General features: G+C 36.3%; 1 protein-coding gene across 1 annotated transcript; it reads left to right on the top strand.

Annotated features, from left to right (window-relative positions):
* Nucleotides 1–504: 504 nt before the first annotated feature.
* On the top strand, nucleotides 505–12,751 carry LOC118575334 (vomeronasal type-2 receptor 116-like). Its single transcript, XM_036175919.1, has 5 exons — nucleotides 505–855; nucleotides 1,221–2,027; nucleotides 2,694–2,912; nucleotides 5,846–5,969; nucleotides 11,823–12,751. The coding sequence occupies exons 1-5, from the start codon at nucleotides 505–507 to the stop codon at nucleotides 12,749–12,751; spliced, it is 2,430 nt and encodes an 809-aa protein (XP_036031812.1).
* Nucleotides 12,752–13,787: the final 1,036 nt, after the last annotated feature.

Genomic DNA, 13,787 nt, shown 5'->3' with positions numbered 1-13,787 from the left:
CTTCATAACATTAATATTCTAACATTTTCACACACAGTGGAGCACACACATACATACACACACACAAGCTCTCACATAAATGGTATAAAATAACAGCTCACACAAATATAATATTGTCAAAGAATCACAAATATTTACAAAGATGAATCACACTATATCAGTAGCACTCTTTAAGATACTATCTTGAAAAGCTGGGTGTCTTAATGGCAGATCATATGTTTTCCTGTAATTGTAGAAGACAAACATTAAAGAACAATGAAGCAGGAGATAAAGTATTTTGTAAGGGAATTTTATCACACTAATGAGTATAGTTTTAGTGTACCAAATACAATAGAAAGTACAGTGAACAGTCATTAGACTGCCAATTATCAGGTCATACCTATAGGATCTTATTAAATGCTAACAAGGTAACACAGTAATTTGAACTCCAGGCATTTAGTGGAGAAATTTAATTTTGTATTTTATATAAACACTAATATTTGAACTAGAAAATAAATGCACAAAATGTTTAGTTCTGTGTGGTCTGTAAATTCCTCAGGTATAATTTTCTTCAATTTTTGCAGGTATAATTTTAAAATATATGAGTTGGTTCTGTCGCTGGTATTTGCCATTGAGGAGATCAACAGGAACCCTCACATTTTACCCAACATATCTCTGGGATTTGATTTTTATAATGTCCCATACAGTGAGAAAATCATTCTTATAAATCCCATTATTTGGGCCACAGGCCTTAAGTATCCCTTCTATAATTATTACTGTGAAAAGGAAAGAAAGTCAGTTGCTGCACTAACAGGACCATCATGGGCAAAATCAGCCCATATTGGGAGACTGCTTCAGCTCTACAAATTTCCACAGGTGAGGAGTTGTATGAAATAAATGTGCAGACCTCCTTTGCTGACATTTCATGTATTCAAAGGTCAAAGTGGGACATTAGGATTAGTTAGCTACTGATGACAAGTGTCTAGACAACTGGAGTTTGACCTCTATTCCAGTCACTTGGAAAGGGAAAAAAAAAGGGGGCGGATGGAGTAGACAGGGAGGATTAATAAGAATTGATGACAGGGCAGTAAATTTCTGACAAATTCTGTCAGATAAACTTGCCTTTAATTTCAGGATGAATCCATCATTATGCTATTATTCATTTCTATCTGTTTCTGCAGAATAAGGATTGTGCATAATGCCATTGTTCTTTCTCTTGTTCCCAATTGTTTTCTCTTCAGCTCACTGTTGGTCCTTTTGATCCTATCTTGAGTGACAGAGGTCAGTTTACTTCTCTCTATCAGTTGGCCCCCAAAGACACATCTCTGTCTCTTGCCATGGTCTCTTTGATGCTTCATTTTGGCTGGACCTGGGTTGGTATGTTTATCCCAGATGACCACAGAGGGACTCAGTTTCTATCAGATATCAGAGAAACGATGGAGACTAATGGAGTCTGCATTGCTTTTGTTGAAATGATCCAAATCACCTGGAATTCATATCCATACAAAAACTGGAAAAGTCTTGGCATGGTCAAGGAGTCATTGGCCAATATCATCATCATTTATGGTGAGAATGATTCACTACAAGGTTTAATGAGTAATCTAGGGCAACAGTTTTTGGCAAGCAAAGTCTGGGTTATGACTTCTCAATGGGACTTTACTAATATCGCTGATTTTTTCTTGCTAGATTCATTCCATGGAAGTTTCATTTTTTCACACCCCCATGAGCAGGTTACTGAATTTAAAAATTTCATCCAAACAGTTAATCCTTATAAATACCCAGAAGACAATTACCTTCCTAAATTGTGGTTTTTGTTCTTCAAGTGCTCATTTTCAGAGTTGGATTGTCATCTTTTGGAGAACTGCCAATACAATGCTTCTTTGGAATTCTTACCTAGACACATTTTTGATACAGCAATAAATGAAGACAGCTACAATACATACAATGCTGTTTACACTCTGGCCTACAGTCTCCATGAGATGAGTCTTCAGCAAGTACAAATTCAACCATTTGGAAATAGGGAAAGCATGGTGTTCCTCCCCTGGCAGGTAATATCCCTTCCTTTGTATTAGAGCATCAACAATGTGATGTGGTTTCAGAGGTATAAAACTGGGTATTACATATTTCAACATTTTATATTTTACATCCACAGGAAAGTCTTCATTTGTTAGCTTATATTTCAGGTCAGTGCAGAACTTTGTGTGCATGTTGCTGAGGAATAGGGTGTTAGTGGTGAGAAGAAAATGATTTTAGGCAATATAAATTTTGTCACAAATATCCTCACATTCTTCTTGTGGACATAGATTACATTAGACAACTAAGAATTCACTCAGTAAATGAAATGATGACATCTCATTACCACAAGGTGTCAGTATGTAAATGATTTTGTTTATCTAGCATTTAGTCATTTGTACGAACATTTTACAAACTGAACTTTTAGATACACCCTTAATGTAAATAGACATAATTTATTTTAAAGAAAATGAAATTTGCTTTAATCAGTACTAACTGATTCCTTTTCTGAGTTTGTTTAAAAGATTTTCTTTTAGATGACTGTCATTCACAGGTAGAATAGCATTCTCAACCATTGCTCACCCTCAGTGGAACTACAAAACTATTGTATCTGACACCAGAGATTATGAACAGTGATAGTCTATAAATCATTTCTTGTCAACCTCTCATAACCATTTATTATGTTCTTAAATCACTTTCAGCTTCATCCTTTCTTGAAGAATATGCATGAGGGAGTCAATATGGCCTTAGAATGGAAACAAAATTTACATGATAATAAGTATGATATTCTAAACTTTTGGAATTTTCCAAAGGGTCTCGGACAAAAAGTGATAGTAGGAACATTTTTGCCCAATGCTCCCAATGGTCAACAGTTGTCTTTATCTGAGCAGATGATAAAATGGCCAAAATTATACTCAGAGGTGGGTTATGTATTCTCACAATGCATTCAACTCACCACAATAGCACAAATATATCCCCCCAGTATAATAACTCCCGGTTTTGAAATTAAAGCCCATTGTCATAAAACTCTGAGTAGAGAGCTATAAAAACATAACTAATATAAGCATTGTTTTATCATTCCCTCATTCTTGAAAATGGAAGTTCTTAGCTTGAAATGATCATTAATGTTCAGTGATGCATGGTTTAATTTCTGTCAAGTTGACACATATTAAGTACACCTGAGAAGTGTTATATGCAATTCTCATAATGTCTCCCAGGACACTCTGATATAGTAAATCACTACATTCACAACAGAAAACTGAATATGTTATGTTTTTGTGCTATGATCAAGCAATATTACCAAAGTAACTTTTGGAAACAAGAGTCTATCTGGTTTATGGTTCTAGGGGTTCAAGGGTCCTTTATGGTTTGGAAGCATGCCAGTGTGTGGCATTGATGGAGAGATTTCAGGATCCAGAAACAAAGTGTCTCAGTTCACACAATGGAAGCAGAGAGTGAATACTGAATTAGCAGGGTCTGAATTAGCAGGGACATACATGCTCAAAATTCCCACCTTTGAAATAATTTAGCAAATAATCTGCCACTCTTAAGTATCAATAACTCTCAAGATTGCACCACCATTGACATTTGTAGTGACATATCTGTGCTTATCATTGCCACTTTTTATTCAAACCAATTCACTGTCTCTATTAGCATTCATTCACTGTATCTAAAGCTTGAGCAGTTCATTTTGATTCCATGTTTAAAAATTACAGACCATAATCCATTATCATTTTTTCTTTTATCTACTGCTTAAATGGAAAAACATTTTAGTGAGCATTTTAACTCCTGTTCTATTGCAGCAAATACATGCATACCCAAATTAACTTAAGAAAGTATTTCTTTTGGCTGACAGTGTGAAAATGCAGTCATTGTCTTTGGAAATTCATTCCTCTGGGAGCATGAGGTTCCTTATGACATCATATCCCCAGTCAATAGAAAAAAGTAAATACCACAGATCCCCCTTTTTCAAGTTGTCATTCATTCTGAGACAACAACCTATAGAGTGAACCCTTTAAACTTCTCTTTAACAATACTCACAGAAATGCCCAACAATTTTTCTACATGGTGACTATAAGCCCGGTCAAGTTCACTAGCAAGACCCATTATCATGGTGAAAATAAAAGTTTTTCAGCACATTAATAAGTAACTATAGAAGCCATGACCTACCAGCATCATAATTTTCCCTTACCTCATTATGCTCCAAATAGTGTAACAGTGTGTTAATCCTCAGAAATTACTTATGTAGATCACAAAGGTTCAAAATCTTCTTCTACATTTATTGGAATAAAATTCGGTAATGAATTATGTATTATTATAAAACAATATTATTCAAGTTTTCTTTTTTAATTTATTATATTTGTGTTTTAATTTTACACATAAGCCATGGGTTCCCCTGTCCTCCCCATCCCCACCCTCTCTTTCCCCTCAGCCCCTCCCCTGTATTCCCATCTTCTCCAGGGTGAAGACTCGCCTGGGGATTCATTTAAACTTGGTGGATTCAGTACAGGCAGGTACAGTCCTCTATTTCCAGGCTGAGCAAAGTGTCCCTGTGCAAGCCCAAGTTTCCAAACAGCCAGCTCATGCACTAAGGACAGGTCCAGGTCCCACTGACTGGGTACCTCCCAAACAGTTCAAGCTATTCAATTGTCTCACTTATCCAGAGGGCCTGATCCAGCTGGGGCTCCACAGACTTTGGTTCATAATTCATGTGCTTGCATTTGTTTGGCTATTTGTCCCTGTGCTTTTCCAATCTTGGTCTCAACAATTCACATTCTTACAGTCCTGCATCTTTCTTGACAATGGGACTCCTGGAGCTCCACCTGGATCCTGGCCAAGGATCTCTGCATCCACTTCCATCAGTTATTGGATGAGAGTTCCAGCACGACTGTTAGGGTGTTGGCCATCTGATCACCAGACTAGATCAGAACAGGCTTTCTCTCGACCATTGCCAGCAGTCTACAGTGGATGTATCATTGTGGATTTCTGGGGACCTCTCCAGCACTCTGCCTATTCCTGTTCTCATGTGGTCATCATTTATCATGGTCTGTTACTCCTTGTTCTCCCTTTCTGTTCTTGATCCAGCTGGGATCTACTGCTCCCCTAAGCTTTCTTTCCCACAAATCTTGCCCTTCATTACTCCCACGGTCATCCAGGTTATTCATGTAGATCTCATCCATTTCTCTGTTATTGCTTGATCCCTGTGTCTTTCCTAGAGTCCCGTTTTCTAGGTAGCCTCCCTGGAGTTGTGTAGCAGTCTACTCATCTTTGTTTTACATCTAGTTTCCTACAATAAATGAGTACATAATATGTTTGTCCTTCTGAGTCTGGGTTACCTCACTCAGGATGTTTTTTTCTAGATCCATCCATTTGCCTGCAAACCTCATGATGTCACTGTTGTTCTCTGCTGGGTAGTACTCCATTGTGTATATGTACCATATTTTCTTTATCCATTCTTCAGTTGAAGTGCATCCTGGTTGTTTCAAGGTTCTGGCTATTACAAACAATGCTGATATGAACATTGCTGAGCAAATGCCCTTGTGGTATAATTGAGCATTCCTTGGATATATACCCAAGAGTGCTAAAGCTGGGTCTTGGGGGAGATGGATTTTCTAAGGAAGCGCCATATTGATTTCCAAAGTGGCTGTATAAGCTTGCATTCCCACCACCAGTGAAGGACAGGTTTTCAATAAACTGTGAGTGTGTTGGGGATTTAGCTCAGTGGTAGAACATTTGCCAATCAATTGCAAGGCCTTGGGTCCGATCCTCTGATTCCCTCCCAAAAAAATGAATAAACAAACTAATTAATTAATAAACCATGATCATTTGTTAACTCTGCTTCTATTTTTGTCAGATTCCTAAGTCTGTGTGCAGTGAGAGCTGTGTGCCTGGTTTCAGGAAAATTTCCCTGGAGGGCAAGGCTGTTTGCTGCTATGATTGCATTCCTTGTGGAGACAATGAGATTTCCAATGAGACAGGTAAGAATAAATCTTACAGAAATGGTTCCACATTTCTACAGGATACTGCATTATCTTACAAACTGAAAATTATCCAGAGAGAAGTCAGACAAATGTATTCCTTCTCCTTTTTTGGTATTAAATGCACATCACTATGTCTTAAAATGGTGCAGAGTAGGCATTGAAATTTATAATTAATTTAATTTATAATCATATGCATATATTGTTTGCTGCAGAAAACTCCCTTCCTCTGTACTAATTCATATGCTTTTCCCCATGCATAATGTACCACATAGCAAGAAAGTACCAAAATTGAATGTTGTTCTAACTGTAATAGTGATTTTAACTCACCTCATTTTAGAATAGATTACTCTAATAATGAATCTTCTCAGCAAGGTTTTTCATAAAGAACAGATAACTAGAAATTTGTGTTTGATATCCTAAATATATATCTTCTGACTATACAGCATAACTAATAATTTCAAATTTCCTTAATAAATAGAATGATGCCCATGTTTTTCTGCTTCAAATTTGATAAACATTATATTAAACAATATCCCCAAGGCTGATTCAGCAGTCTGTTATGGAGAGCTGTACCAAGACCTAAGAGCTCCACTGGAATATAGAATCTTCATTTAGAAGAATAGGTCATGAACATATTCACAGCAAGTTTCATTGGGAAGAAAAATCTTTAAAAGATTGTATTTTCACACCATTTAATAAATTTGTGACCACGGTTATACTGATTTTGAAATTCTGCAATAATTATTTTTCTTTGAGAATTTCATTGTATGTATTCGGATCATAGTGAAAGCTTGAATTCTTCCTTTCCAGTTTTTATCTTCTTGATCTACATATATTGTTTTATTGCACTGGCTAGATCTTTAATTACTATATTGAATAAGTATGGGGAGAGCAGACAGCCTTGCCTTGTTCCTGATTTTAGTGAAATCTCTTTGAGTTTCTCTCCATTTAATTTGATGTTAACTATTGGCTTGCTGTAAATTGACTTTATTATTTTTATGTATGTTAGATGTATTCCTGTTCTCTCAAATCCCCTTATCATGAAGGAGTGTTGGATTTTGTCAAATGCCTTTTCAGCATCGAGTGAAATGATCATGTGTTTTTTTTTTTTCTTTCAGTTTGTTTATATGGTGTATTACATTGACAAACTTTTGTATATTCAACCATGACAATAAATAATTCTTTATTTCCTCCTTAACCCACTAGTGATTCAGTTGATAATTATTCAGTTTCCAATGAGGTTGTAGGCTTTCTGTAATTTTTGTTGTTGTTAAAATCTAACTTTAATCCCTGTCATGAAACCTACTTGACCATGGTGGATAATTGTTTTGATGTGTTCTTGGAATCTGTTTGTCAATATTTTATTGAATATTTTTCATCAATGTTCATGACAGAGATGGGTCTTTAGTTCTTATTTTTTGGCTTCAGAATCAGGGTAAGTGTAGCCTTGGAGAAGTAGTTTGGAAACATTCCTTTGGTTTCTATTGTGTGGAACAATTTAAAGAGTATTAGGATTCTCTTCTTTGCAAATCTGGTAGAATTCTGAGCTGAAACTATCTCTTCCTGTGCTTTTTTTGGTTGTAAGAATTGTAATGAATGTTTCTTTTTCCTTAGGGGTTATTGGAATTTTTAAATATTTTATATGGCCTTGATTTAACTTAGGTTTGTGGTACCAATTCAGAAAATCATCCATTTCTTTTAGATTTTCCAGTTTTGTGGAATAGAGGTTTTTGAAGTATGAATTGATGATTTTCTGGATTTTCTTAATGTTAGTTGTTATGTCTCCCTTTTCATTTCTGATTTTGTTAATTTGGATTCTCTCTCTCTCTGCCTTTTCATTAGTTTGTATAAGGGCTTTTCTATCTTGTTGACTTTCTTGAAGGACCAACTTTTTGTTTCTCTAATTCTTTATATAGTTATATTTGTTTCTATTTTATTGATTTCAGCTTTCAATTTGATTATTTCCTGGCGTCTATTCCTGCTGGGAGACTTTGCTTTTTCTTATTCCAGAGCTTTCTGGTTTGCTGTTAAGTTACTAGTGGGTGATTTCTCCAACTTCTTTATGAAGGCATTTGGTGCTATGAATTTCCCTCTTACACACCTTTCATAGTATTCCATAAGTTTAGATATGTGGTATATTCATTTTCTTTGTTCTCTAGGAAGGCTTTAATTTCTTTCTTATTTCTTCTTTAACCCATTGGTGATTCTATTTGGCACTATTCAGTTTCCATGAGGTTGTAGGTTTTCTGTAGTTTTTCTTGTTGTTGAAATCTAACTTGAAACCATGGTGGTCTGACAGAACACAGGAGATTATTCCATTTCTTTCGTGTCTGTTGAGATTTTCTTTGTGGCCCAGCATGTGGTTGATTTTAGAGAAGGTTCCATGGGGTGCTGAGAAGAAGGGATATTCTTTGTGGTTAGGACGGAATGTTCTGCAGATTTAGATTAACTCCTTTTGAGTCATAAAATCAGTTAAGTCCTTTGTTTCTCTGTTAAGTTTCAATATGGCAGATCTGTGCAGAGGTGAAAGTTGGGTGTTGAAGTCTCCCACTACTACTGTGTGGGGTTTTATATGTGGTTTAAGTTTTAGTAATGTTTCTTTTATATAGGTAGGTTCCCTTGTGTTTGGGTCATCAATATTGGGAATTGAGAGTTCTTCTTGGTGGACCTTTCCTGTGATGAGTATGTCATGTCTTTCATCATCTCTTTTGATTGTATTTAGATTGAAGTCTGTTTTGCCGGATATTAGGATGGCTCCACCAGCTTGCTGCTTAAGAACATTTGATTTGAAAGACTTTTTCCAGTCTTTTATCCTTAGGAATTGCTGGTCTTTGAGTTTGAAGTTTGTTTCTTGTATGCAACAGAAATTGGGGTCCTGCATTTGTATCCATTCTGTTTAGGCTGTGCTTTTTATTGGTGAATTAAGTCCATTGGTATTAAGTGATTTTAATGACCAGTGATTGTCCATTCCTATTATGTTTTTTTGGTGGTAGTGTGTGTGTGTGTGTGTGTGTGTGTGTGTGTGTGTGTGTACTCCCCTCTTTGAAGTTTACTTCTGTGATGATATCTATTGCCTGTGTTTTCATGGGTATTTCTGAATTCCTTTTGTTGGAATTTTTCTTCTAGTGCTTTCTGTAGGGCTGTGTTTATGGATAAGTATTGTTTAAACTTTGCTTTCTCCTGGAATGTCTTGTTCACTCCATCTATGATGACTGAAATTTTTGCTGGGTATAGTAGTCTAGGATGGTATACATGGTTTATTATGGTTGGAATTACATATATCCAGGTCCTTCTGGCCTTCAATGGCTCCATTAAGAAATTGGTCATTATTCTGTTGGGTTTGATTTTATAAGTCACTTGGCCTTTTTCTTTTGGTGGCCTTAATATTCTTTCTTTATTCTGTATATTTATTTATTTTATTATTTTGTGTTGAGTAGATTTTTTGGGGGATTCTAATCTGTATGTGTTCTATAGGCTTCTTGTATCTTCATAGGCATTTTCTTCTTTAAGTTGGGAAAGTTTTCTTCTATGGTCTTGTGGAATATATTTTGTGGGCCTTTGAGTTGGTATTTTTCTTGTTCCTCTATTCCTATTATGTGTAGGTTTGGTCTCCTCATGATATTCCTGATTTCTTGCACATTTTGTATTATAATTTTTTGCATTAATATTGTCTTTAAATGATTAATCCATTTCCTCTATTATATCTTCTACACAAGAGATCCTCTCTTCCATCTCTTGTATCCTTTTGGTTATGCTTGCATCTGTGTTTCCTGTTCATTTATATAGATTTTCTATTTCCAGAATTCCCTCTGTTTTTGTACTCTTTATTGTTTATATTTCCTTTTTCCGGTCTTGGACTGTTTCCATCATCTTTTTCATTGTTTTTTCAAGGAATTCTTTGAGAGATTTATTTTTTTCTACTTTGTCTTTTCCTCTAGTTTTTTATATAGAGTTCTTCTCATTTTTTTGACTTTTTCTCATTTTCTTTATTGTGTTCGTCCACTTTTTTGTTGATTTTTTCCTAAAGTTCATCTTTTATTTTTTTCTTTAAAGGTCCCTAGCACCTTCATGATGCTATTCTTAAGGTTGTTTTCTTCTGCTTCTTCCACGTTGTGATGTTCAGGTCTTGATGTTGGAGGAGGGCTAGATTCTGGTGATGCTGTATTGTTCTTTATGTTGTTGTATGTACTTATGCCTTGAGGTCTGCTCATCTTCTCATGGATGCATTCATTGTCTTAGTTGGACTTTTGTTCTAGTCAGAGCTCACACATTCGACATTTATGGCAGCCTCTCTTTGTCCAATGAGAGGTGGTGGATTCTACTTCTCATAAAGCCACTCCTGGACTAATCAGGGCTGGCAGAGTCCTGTCTCCTGAGTTTACTCTTGGTCCAATGATGGCTCTTTGTCCAATGAGAGCTCTGAGTTTCTCTGGGACAGATGGGAGCTCTCTGAGCTAGATGTGAGCACTGTGGGCCTGATGAGAGCTCTTTGGGCCAGATGGGAGCTCTATGGGCTGCATGGCAGCTCTCTGGGCCAGATGGGAGCTCTGGGACAGATGGGAGCTGGGGGATGGACTCTAAGTCTCAGGAAATGGAGAAGTCTTGGGCAGATGGGTTTGGGGGCAGGGTGTGTAGATTGTAGGGTCTGCTGGGGGTCTTGGCAAAGGGAAATCTTCCCGAGTTTGCCTACCCTGCTGCCCGGCAACTTGGCCCAAGTTGGGAAGGTCTTCCCTCGGAAGAGCTGGAGCCCAAGGATGGGACCAAGGGAAAGTCCTCCCTGGGTATGAATCCAGTCTTTCAACTCTGGATTGAGTGGGAGCTCTGGGCCAGCTGGGAGCTGGGGTTGGTGTCTAAGTCTCAGGAAATGGCAGGTGGCTCTTGCAGAAGGGTGTGGGGACAGGGCATATAGATTGCATGAATCAATTTTAATTACCTCAAATACATGATGAACTTTGCAAATTTTCCAGAGCAGAATATTATTGGACTATTTTAGTTCACACTCCAAAATAGTTCTGACCTTTTCCCAATGTGAATGACAACAGGTCACTACTACATTATTCCAAATTCTAAAAATATAGTAATGCCTATAGAGTCAAACTAGAAAACAAAGAATTTTATAGTGCTAAGAAATTTGAGAACCTATGTTTAAGAAAAGGATTTTATGAAAATAATTTCAAAGTGTATTCTCCCCCTTTTGCACTATTGAAATTCATAATGTAGATGTAACTTATGATGTAGTAACAGACATAAAGTAGGTTTACACATTGTAAGTAAGTATTCTAAAGACTTTCACAAGAGAAACACCAATAGCAAAATAGGAATTGAAAGTATGTAACAAAGAAAAGGTGTATTTAATTTATAACACTATGAAGAAGAGGGGTTGTATGAGAAGCTACTGGTAATTCATAACTACTTACAAAAAAGAGACATCACTTTTATTTCAGGTTGTGGATTCTGAAAATGTTACCCATATTCCAGTAGATTCCCCTCTATGTTATAAATACTAGCATCATTGAATAGACTCACTGTGTATTAAAATGTAAAAAGGAGACAGAGAGCACAATAACTTGGGAAATAAAAATTGGAGAAATTGAAAAATGGAGCAGGAAGAAAGAGGGCTGAGTTGGAGCAACACAGTTTATATGTGCATGTAAATAATAACTGAAATATCTAAGAAGCAAGATGGGTGGTATGAATATGAAAGTATTCACTACAGAATTCATAATTCTTTGTCTCTGAGAAAATGGAAACTGGTGTAGATAGCAGTCCTGTTACCAGATACACAGAAATGGGTTAGAGTTACAGGGATAAATTCATCTTGAACAAAATATCACTTTTATTTTTTATCAGATATGGTAAAGTGCATCAAGTGTCCAGACAGTCATTATGCAAACACAAAGAAGAAACACTGCCTCCAGAAAGTCGTGAGTTTTCTTGACCATAAGGACCCCTTGGGGATGTCTCTCACAACCATAGCTTTGTGCTTCTTTGTCCTCACAGCTGTGGTTCTTGGACTCTTTGTGAAGCACAGAGACACTCCAATTGTCAAGGCTAATAATAGGACCCTCAGTTACATGTTGCTCATCTCACTCAAGGTCTGTTTCCTATGTTCCTTGCTCTTTATTGGCCATCCCAACACTACCACCTGTATCCTACAGCAGATCGTATTTGGAGGTGCTTTCACTGTGGCTCTTGCCACTGTGTTGGCCAAAGCTATCACTGTGGTTATTGCCTTCAAGGTTACCATTCCAAGGAGGGTGGTGAGGTGGTTAATAATATCAAAGGCTCCAAACCTTATAATCCCTGTATGTTCTCTGGTCCACCTTGTCTTCTGTGGAATCTGGATAGGAACATCTCCTCCCTTCCTTGACAAAGATGCTCATGCTCAACATGAATATATCATCCTTGTATGTAACAAGGGCTCAGATTTTGCCTTCCATGGTATATTGGGATACCACTGCACCTTGACACTTGGAAGTTACATTATGGCTTTTTTGTCTCGGAATCTGCCAGACACATTCAATGAAGCCAAGTTTCTATCATTCAGCATGCTGGTGTTCTTCTGTGTCTGGGTCACATTCCTACCTGTTTACCATAGCACTAAGGGAAAGGTCATGGTGGCTATGGAAGTCTTCTCTATCTTGGCTTCAAGTGCAGCCCTCCTTGGTTTCATTTTTGGCCCCAAGTGTTACATTATATTAATAAGGCCAGATAAGAATTCAATATATCATATCAGGAATAGGCCACATTCTGAAAGTAAAAACCCTCTCAAAACCTAGTTTAAAGCTAAACATAGTTCTTATGTTAGGGATGAATTTCAGAGGTGAAGTCCATTTGATGTCTCATGCAAATTGTGTCACAAAATTATTGTATGGCTTTGATTCACTGGGGTATTATTTTACATCAAATTATATTATACCCTCTTTATACTGGAACCAGTGAAGTTATCCATGATTGAAATCCAGGTTTTCTTTTTATATGAGCAGGACCTCAGTATATATCTTGGCTTGTCTGAAATTTTCTAAGAATATGTTTATATTTTTGACACATAGAGATCTGTCTACATCTGCCTCTGTTCTTCTGAGATTGTAGATAGCTAATCACATTACCACATTATATTCTTCTCAAATATAGACTGTTAATATTCATGGTATAGATTTAAATTTCTTCAGAGCTTCATCCGTATTTTCTTATCCAATAATATTAATCACATGTTTTAAATTTGAAAACTGGATCCTAGTAAATTTTTATCATGCCTTCCAATCATTTTGTTAAAATATGTAGATTATAAATTTATTTTTTATTTAACTTTCAATAGACCAGGTTTTAAGGAGCATCAGTCTGTTTCTTAATTCCTCTTGGTCCTTTAGTAAATTATCATGCTTTCATTTGGGTTTGTGTGATATTTCTAAAAAATAATCACAGGCTTTTCAAACTGTAATCTTTGGTGACCATAATAGTTCCTCTGTCATTGCATACCATATTTCATGCTATAAGTTATAATTTAGATTTAGTAAGAATTATATTACTCAGCATATGTAACTAAATCTAACTACATGGACATCTTCCTTATTTATACTCTGATGATATATGTAACATTTCCAAATGTTTTCAGTCTAGAACAACACCCCCACTTCTCTTTCACTCTGGACATTTACACATAATTTACCAGAATGCTTCTTCCAGTTCACTGCTTGCTGTTCCTTGAATTGGTTTATATTTTTAATCTAAATCATGAATAGGTTACCATGTGCAATGTTATTTTTACACATTTCTCCAGAATTAATCACCAATTCATAGAAATACATACAATGT

The sequence above is a fragment of the Onychomys torridus genome, unplaced genomic scaffold (genome assembly GCF_903995425.1).
Source record: "Onychomys torridus unplaced genomic scaffold, mOncTor1.1, whole genome shotgun sequence".
Classification (NCBI taxonomy): Eukaryota; Metazoa; Chordata; class Mammalia; order Rodentia; family Cricetidae; genus Onychomys; species Onychomys torridus.
This window is presented reverse-complemented; position numbering and strand designations above follow the sequence as displayed.

Excerpts from the sequence above, each read along its gene's own strand:
- LOC118575334 (XM_036175919.1), top strand. The coding sequence starts at position 505 with ATGTTTAGTTCTGTGTGGTCTGTAAATTCCTCAGGTATAATTTTCTTC. Across the intron at positions 2,028-2,693 it reads TGGTGTTCCTCCCCTGGCAG|CTTCATCCTTTCTTGAAGAA; the intron begins GTAATATCCCTT and ends AATCACTTTCAG. Across the intron at positions 5,970-11,822 it reads TGAGATTTCCAATGAGACAG|ATATGGTAAAGTGCATCAAG; the intron begins GTAAGAATAAAT and ends ATTTTTTATCAG.